This window comes from Jaculus jaculus, chromosome 6 (assembly GCF_020740685.1).
Source record: "Jaculus jaculus isolate mJacJac1 chromosome 6, mJacJac1.mat.Y.cur, whole genome shotgun sequence".
NCBI lineage: Eukaryota > Metazoa > Chordata > Mammalia > Rodentia > Dipodidae > Jaculus > Jaculus jaculus.
Window position 1 is genome coordinate 116,400,741 of NC_059107.1, and position 9,290 is coordinate 116,410,030.

The 9,290-nt window shown below is 32.1% G+C and overlaps 1 protein-coding gene across 1 annotated transcript in view; it reads left to right on the forward strand.

Moving 5' to 3' along the window:
- The window catches only part of Trhde (thyrotropin releasing hormone degrading enzyme), a 441,021-nt gene extending 437,109 nt beyond the window's left edge, over positions 1–3,912 (forward strand). Inside the window, exon 19 of the mRNA XM_004650112.2 lies at positions 1,259–3,912. Within this exon, the coding sequence (XP_004650169.1) occupies positions 1,259–1,402 (144 nt within the window). The 3' untranslated portion in view covers positions 1,403–3,912. The remainder of the gene's footprint in view (positions 1–1,258) is intronic.
- The last annotated feature ends 5,378 nt before the right edge of the window (positions 3,913–9,290 follow it).

Sequence of the window (9,290 nt, forward strand, 5' to 3'; positions counted from 1 at the left end):
AATGGAAAGAGAAACTGTAATATTTAAACTTGAAGTAAATTCACAGAGTCTGTGAACTACCTAAGTAAAAGCATATATCAGTAAAAATTATGCTAAAACATTTAAAGCTTCCAACTTCAATGCTCATAGTCTCTACCTTAAAAAAAACCATTTTTCTGGCTTATTTTTTTTTTCTAAATCTAGTTAGTTGATTGTAATATCATTAATCATCCAGTTTTCATAGAACCAGTGCTTTTTTTCCTACTTACCTACTTTGGAATCCCTAGACATTCAAGATAGTGTTAAGCCAAGGTTGCTTATTTATAGAACATGAAGAATACGTTTCTCTATACCACAGAAATGTTAATTTTAATCTTTATATTTAGTTTCAAGTCTTTTTCTCATGTTGGCCATGCCTTGCAACTAGCACTAGTCTTTGTTACAATGTTTTCTATCTATTTTGAACATATTAACTAAATATCTGCTTTATGGACTGTTACTGAAACAAACAGTTGAATTTGAGTCATTGAAATTGTAATGTCCACACATTTGTTCCTTTACATTCAAAATTCAATTACCACACATCAGACATATCATATGTTTTATTTCTTTCTCCATGATAGTAAATATACCTTTTACTACAGTGATTATGTTACAAGTCTAGGCCCATTACAGCTAAGAAGAAACATGGCAGTCATTGAAATGATGAGTTTTCATTTTGTAGAGAGAAAGCAGTCATTCAGGTGGTGATTGTTTGGAGAAATGAAAGAACAAATCTCCAATCAACCTCTCCAAGGAGAGGGCTTAGTATTATTTATGGGATAAACAATCAGGGTGGTGATACATGGTGACAACTGTTAATAGAGAACTTTGAATAGAACCAATCAGTGGTTCATACAAATTTAGTCTTAGAAAGTCCTTATTCAGAAAATTCCAGCATGAACATGATCCCATGATAAAGTTTTTGGTCTTCAAATGTCAAAATGTCATCACCAGGTGAACTTTATATTCCTGAAAAGTAATGTAGGCAACTGTTCTCATCATGGTCTACATACCAGAGAGATTAGCTATAGTCAAGCTGGTGTGAGAGTGCCCAGCTGTATTGGCCTCTGAAATTAGAGGTTTGTAAACTAAAAGCAAGGGAAGCTGGAGGCTTTATTCAAGGTTTCCTGGGTTTCAATTGTGGCCTTTTGTTTCAAATAGCTTTCTTGTACTCATATGTTACACACGAGTTCGTCTTAAGACATACAGATTAACCATTTCAAATTTCCATTTCCAGCTAAAGAACTTCATGAAGAGCTATGATGGGGTGGCTGCTGCTTCTTTCACACGTGCTGTGGAAACTGTGGAAGCCAATGTACACTGGAAGATGCTGTATCAAGACGAGCTTTTCCAGTGGCTTGGCAAAGCTATGAGGCACTAATATGTGTCTCTTATTAACAGTTCAACTCAGAATTTTGTGAGAGGACCTGCTTGATATGGAATGAGGAAGATGACCAGAATTTGTGTCAATGTGTGGGAGGAATTTTTGTTGTTGTTCTTGTTTGTTTCATTCATTCTGTTGTGTTCCTCTACTGGGTGTTCTTGAGACTCTTACAAGTGAAACGCCACAGTTGCTTCAGCTGTACATTCCTTGCTGTTCAGGACCAAATATGATAGTGGTGCATGTTCATGTTGTTGTTGGTTTCAAAAATCATAGTCAGAAATTCAGAATATCTGGTGCATGGATGTTTGGTCCTGCCTGTGTTCCAGCATGCTTATTTAAAATGTCCAATGTTGTATGTGAATCTATGTTACATCCAGGATGGGCATTATGCAAAAGCACAAAGATTATCTATGACAATCACTGTTGCAATGAAAGAAAACCTTTGAAAGGGAATTATATTCTCAGCCATGACTATGGGAAACATAAAATAGCCCTTTAAGTGACCAGTGTCATTTATTTCAGCACTTGGATTGTCTGGTAATGATTATAGTGTTGCTATCTTATTTTTTGAGTTAATGTTGTGTGTACATTAAAGATGGCATTATGTACGTATGCATATGTACATTAGGGAGCACCATATGTATATAGTATGTACACCGCACACTTTAGGTCAAAGAAAACTGATCTCTTTTGGTAACATATGGACATTTGGGAAAGGTTTCAAATATTGTATCTCAACATTATCTTTCCTGTTTCCCAACTAAATTTCTTAACTGGTTTTCATATGCTTCTGAAGAAGGGTCTGTTATCTTACATGAAGATGGATTATAACAAAATTTATACATAAACTAACCAATATTCTAATTCTCCTCAGTCAGTGGCAGCCTTATATTCTGTCATTATTTTGGATGATTTTCCTATTGCATAAGACAGTAGTATGAAGTTAGAATTATCAGCATTGAGAAAATGCTTACTTTCCATCTTGTTTGTCTTTCTTCCCTAGAGTAGTGCAGTTAAAACTTATCTCTATGTATTGGTCTTTGTATGTGTATTGCTCTAATCCTCACTAAGCAGTCATACCTCAGTGGGTCTATTCACATTCAATGACCTTCTATACCAGTTGTGCCATCCCTTAAGATAGGAAGTTGTTTTGTTTGTGGTAATATACAAAGCCTTTGGGCATCAAGTACTCTGTTCTACCTGTGGATTTTGTATAGCCATCATCATAGCTGTGTCTAACTCAGTTGTAATTAATTGGTCTTCTCACCCAGTAGGTCAGCTCTCTAAACATCACTTAAATGCTTTTGAGTTAACATATTTTAAGTTTGCCATTGCAAAATACTCATGCAACTAATACACTTAAGTCAGCTGTCTGTGGGGCCACTTTCTATTTTCCTGAGGTGTTCCACTCTTCCAAAATGTTATAGACTTGTGAAAATGGAATTCTTAAACTATCACTGAATAGTTAAAAAAAAAAAAAAACAGCAAGAGGAGCCATCAAATTATTTTAAGTTTTCACAAAACAGTAACATTGTTCAAATCCATGGCATTTATTTTTATAGTTCAAATTGAATTTTATCATTGAAGCAATTACTGCTTATTATTTTATCTACATTTTCTAATAGTTCACTCAATTAAAATACATGAATTCTGAATACTCTGTGGTGTTAAATAAGTCATGGTAATGCTTAGTGTGAAATCTGAAGTTATGTTAACCTACCAGAAGTGATGAAATCCAATTACTAAATGTTACATTTAAAAAGACCTATGGGAAGATACTCTGAAACATATTAACAATAAGCATCACACAGCCATACAGGTCCCAAAACTTCATTATATCACTAATTAATTCATGTAACACAACAATAGAAAATTAGAGGTTTATGTCTTGCTTCATGTCCTGAAGTTTCATGTACTGAAACTTATTGGTAGTTGTGGCATTTTCCTTTAGCAGAATCTCCATTTTCTGCTTTAAGTTAGGTGTTTATCATTCCTTCTCCTCCCCACTGTGAATAGTGATAATCCTCTCCAATTGTTTTAGTGGCCTTGAACAACTGGTTTAGCTACAATATAAAATCATAAGTGTATAATTATGTGAAATGTTTAATACCTCATATGATACTTGTTCAACAGTATAGTGGTACCAATGACACTGGTTTTTGTTCTACACATTTTTCAATAATTTATTCTTTCCAATGTTGAAATTATACCAGGCTTTAAAGGTTTTTTTTTAGTTGTTTAAATAAGTAATATTTTCAAAATAATAAAACTACCAATGGTATCTCTTGGAATATTCTGTAAAATATAGTTATAAATTTATATTTTCTACTTAGAGTTCTTATCTTTTCTCTCTTTCTTGTCTTTTGTAAATCATACCCACATAAAATAACAAATTGTTGAAGATGTCTGTCATCAGTTGTTGAAAATTTACTGTGCCAATATCTGTATAATAGGAAAATCTTAGTTTCAATTAGAAAATATGTAAATTACTTACCACAGTGGATAATAATTACTGCCAAATGACTTGTAAAGAAAAAAATTCTCTTGTTTTATACTTTTTTTTTTTCAAAAATGTTCTAATAACCTTGAAGTTTCAGAATCTGTCATCTCAAACTTAAGGACTAAAATCTACAATGCCAGATCTATTTTTAAAACTTCACTATCATGAATTTTTCTGGGCTTCAACATCTTTTGGGTTATATAATTTCTAGGATAATGGTATCTTATAATTGGGAATTTTGCTAATTAAATTTACAAATATTATGAATATAACAGAACAAGGTTATTGAGGTTATGTCATGAATTTATAAAATGTATTTTATTTTCAAAGACTTTTACAGATGTTGATCTGAATTTTCACAAAAACACAATGTATTTTTACTTCTATATCATGAAAATGAAAGGGGTTCTAAGGTATTATTTGTGTTAGTGTAAACTAACTAAAGCTGTTTGGGGAATTTAAGTCTTTTAACATAGCTTTCTTACCACTGACATGAAAACATTGTTAAAATACTTTTACCCATCTCACTAGTTAGAGATTTTGCAAGTTTTAGACCAGCATAAAAATAAACGTGTATCACATCTTCAGTCATCATGTTATTTTTATTTTAGAGAGAGAGAGACAAAGAGACACATAGAGAAAGAGAGAATTGGTGCACCAGGGCCTCAACCACTGCAATCGAACCATAGATGCTTGTGTCACCTAGTGAGCATGTGTGACCTTATACTTGCCTCACCTTTGTGTGTCTAACTTACTTGGGATCTGGGGTCCTTAGGCTTCCCAGGCATGTGCCTTAACTGCTAAGCCATCTCTCCAGCCCCATCATATTATTTTTAAAATCAGTTTCAAATTTGCATGATTTCAAATAGCTGAATGAATATTTACTTTGGTCAGTGTAAGTGGTCAGATATTAGGACACATAATGTAGTTATTGGTTATACTTTGCTTGTTATATCTCAAATTGAAATTGTTTAAGTACCGCATTAATGCAGTGATAATTTGCTTTGTTTTTCAGTACAAACTTCTGCTAGTGAAAGATATAGCAGCTACAGATTTTCAAACTGCAGTCAGAATGCTATCCATCTAAATCATTTGAAGCAATATTAAACAAAACATTAATAAATCTGTGGAGAAAAAAAAATGGAACTGTAGCACTTTGAATTAAGTGCAATGCAGGGGTTCCTAAAGAACTACACATTTTGTTAAAATCTATTAACAATAATTGAACGAGTTCCAGAAGGCAGGAGAAGTAAAGTTAGATCAACTAAAACACAAATACATCTACAAAATATCTCTATTCATTTTAATAGTAGGAATGTTCCTGTGAGTTATACATTGCTTAAGTAGAAAAATTATCTAAGAATGAGAAATCAAAAATTCCATACCTATGTTTATTCTTTATGAGAGATTACAGCTGAATTATTTGACACTACTAGCTATGTTTGTAGAATTAAATTTAATTGAATAAATCTGTTTTCTTTCACCAAGGACTTATTGAAGAAGATGGAGATGAGTAGGCCTAAAATAATTTCAAAAAAAATAAAGTTAAACATAATATGAAGAGCTTATGAACTAGTCAGAATAAAGGAGGAGGTAGATTATTTTTTAGGTATAAAGTACAAATGTTTTGTATACTAGTTTTTAAAAATTTGGAATAATTTTTCATTGTTTGATCTCACCATGCTTGTATTTTATGGAAATATGTAACATTTTGAAATTATAATAAAATTATAAAATTTAAACCATGACTGGATTAGAAATTGAGACAGAATTTATCTGTGAGAAAAGCAAGTTAAACAATTTAGCAATATTAGAAATTTGCAAGAAGAATGTTTAATCCACTTATGGAAAAAGTAGTCTAAATTTGCTAAATTAGTTTTAGCATTATTTGTTAATTTTAGTTAATCATATATTCTTTAAAGTAGATTCCAAAATTGTTATTATAAGCAATATTCTATTTCATCAAATTAGTATATGTGAACAAGAGTGTAAAATGATTCTCATGAATTATCCCAGAATTTCAAATTTCAATAATATCAAAGTTGCCTTCAGTTTTATTGTCTTAAATTAACTAGCAAGTTTTAAAAATATGTTGTTTACTGTAGGTTTGTGTCAGGAAATTCTAACAAAAAATATACTTTAATAGCTTTACTTTTCAATTTGACTTCATGAAACTATTTTAAAGTTTAGATAAGGAAATTCTTAGGGCTTTCTGAAATATTTTAAATAATTGATTAAGATATAGGTTAATGTCAAATATGCTACAAATATGTATCATTGTATTTATTTTATTTGTAAATAAGATTTTTGCATACTAGTAACAGTATGATTTCATGCTGGGAATTTAGTACAGTAAGAGAGACCTTTGATGGTGATTATCTTTCCAATATTCTTACTCTATGTATGAGTGCAAAAACAAAATGAAAATATTGGATCTTCCTTCTGTTTTGAATTTAGAAAAATTATTACTGCATAAGTAATACATGAGTCAGCATATTGGTGAGGAACAAAAATATAAACTAAATTCCAGGCACTTTGTACATATATTCTAATTTAATAACCCTATGAAGTTTCCTTAAGTCTAATTGATAAATGAATGGTCTGTGGCTGAAAGTTTTTATGAATCTCCATAATCAATAAACCTAGTTCTTCTATGGCTCAAGACCATGAGCATGTTTCAGGCATGCTGGCATCACGTTTATTCACACACACACTGCTCCCTCTGTAGGAGATGAGAAAAGATGCTGGCTTACTTTATCCCCACTATTGTCGTGGGCTTGTTTGTAGTAAGTTTTAATTGAGGTTACCACTCATTTCTTAATAAGGTTACTTCATGCATTCTACAAAAAGTTTTCATCAAAAGCATTCTACTTTCCTGTTTGTACAATGTAGAGGGTTTTAAGCTACAGGTAAATATCTGCCCCTCCAGAGAACAAATGAGAAAGAGGATATGTTGAAGAGCTCTTTCCAGTGGACCACAAAGATGAGGTTAAATCTGTCTCCGCATGTGGAGGAGATGCATTAGTCTAGCCAGATTGCTTAGCAAAAAGGTCAAAAATATATTTCTCTCTTTCTGCATAGCACTACAGGTGGACTTCACTGCTTAATTTACTTGAAGTTACATTTTCCATGGCTCTGCTGTGTGTGGAGACAGTCTAAGATAACTGGTTTGACTTGTGGCTGAACAGGTCAACTTGCGTCTAATGGCATACATTTGTCTCATGTCATGTAAGTAAATGAGAGAGTGAAACATTTTGTGGAAAGTATTACAGTAGAGTTAAGAACATCTATCTGCCTCAAATGTGCAAAGCATTTATTTTCTGTTAATTGTTCAGAGGCTATCTTCCTAACCCCTGCTAGTTTCACAGGACTATTCTTACTTGCATGTTTGCACAATTTTCCACCACCTCCATGTAGCATGTAACCTACTGGGTGAGGAATTCATTAGTAATTCATTGTTGCTCATTTTCACTTAAAACAGGCTTATTAATTGTCATTTTTCAAGTACAAAATATTTTTAAATAGAATTTGTCTTCAAATGTCATAGTCGTGCTTTTAAAATGTGTAATGACAAATCGATGACATCTATATGTTACCACACATTAATATATTTGCCATATTTCACTACTATGTTTTAGTCCCTTCAACATTTTGTTAATATTTGAAAACAGATTGGGACTATGAAGCAAAAACAGATTAACATTATGCTTTCTTGCATTGTTCAGTTACTTGGACTCTGAGTGCTCACGTTTGGATTCCTGGACGCCTCTGAATTTGTCAGATGATCTCTTAAAACAAAATAGGGTATATTGCTAATGAACTCTATTGACAATTTACTTACTTAATGCTCTTATTGCCAGATTTACTTAACATGTGCCACAGGGAAACACATTTCTTGTCCATTTCTAATATTTTATGATTTAAAATAGAAGATAACAGTTCTCATGGTTAACATGAGTTACTCAAGCATTTACCAAATAAATACTCTTATGTTAGGTTAGCTGATAAATGTTTTCTATGGTATGCTTTTCAAATTATTCAGTAAAAATTCAATCAGTGTGTATTCAACATGAAATTTTATTCCATTCTGACCAAACACTAAGAAAATGGGTTTTTCTAAATGAGAAAATTTGTCTTCTGTATTTTAATCAGAACGAATTTGAATTTTGCCTCTGGTAATAAAATTTTGTATAGTAATGTGTAATTCATCACTGTCTTAATTTTCTGACATGTGCAGACAAGGCTAAGATAAATAGTTCTGTCTGCTTCTTTTTTTTTATTATGTTCCCATTTTCCCAGTTAAAACATCTAGAATATACATGTCTAAAGGGCCATGAAAAGAAATGGTCTCTTCTGACATGGTCTTTTCAAAAGCACACATGCTGAAGATAGACTAGAAAAGTGTGGACTTGTTACATGTTGTATAAGAAAAAAAGTTCACTCTCCTTTCTAATTATGTGCCTTTAGAATAAATGAAATGATCTGCACTTTGGTAAAAGTGATTTCACCTGAAATGCATTTCAGATTGCTTTTTAATAGGTTTTCTGCATTTGACAGACTGTCAGACTCCCAGAATTTCAAGAACAGTTTTCAATAACAACAGAGCTATAAAATATATATAATCATGGCTCATAAGTATACTCAGAATGTATTTTTTTCTGTGCCTCCTCCATGTTTTTCTCTTTCGAAGAATTGTTCAGAAAAACCTTAGAACTCACTCTGCATAGCTAATGATTTGGGCTTTATACATAATATTTCATGTAGCTATAGATAACCCTTCCTTGTCATCAGTATGAGGTAAGACATATAGGCCTTTCAAATCAGAACCAAGAATAATCTTCTTAGTAGAGATAGCCAGTGTCTACATGTATATGTATATATCCTGTTATATTCACATGTATATCATATATAATGTAATATATAATCCATGTGATAACACATGAAATTTTTACACATATTTAAATGTATGGCCAACATTTTATATAGCATATATATGTATATACATATATACATATATTTCAATGTTGAATTATAATTGTTACAGAACAACTATACATAGCAGAAGATGGCTATGGCAAAATGCTAAAAGAGAGGACTGAAGTGTAGGTAAATCTTTACTGGGTCTTTGCCTTGGTTATACATTGTTTCCTGGACCACACTCCAAATCAATTGAAGATGAATCTCCAGCATGAGATACGATCATCAACATTTCTTTTTAAAAATATTTCATTTACATATTTTGAGAGAGAGAAGGAGAGAAAGAGAAAAAAGCAAATAGAGAAAAATAATGGGCACGACAGGGTCTCCAGCCACTGCAATCAAACTTCAGACGCATGTGCCACCTTGTGGATTGGGCTTATGTGGGTACTAGGAAATCAAACCCAG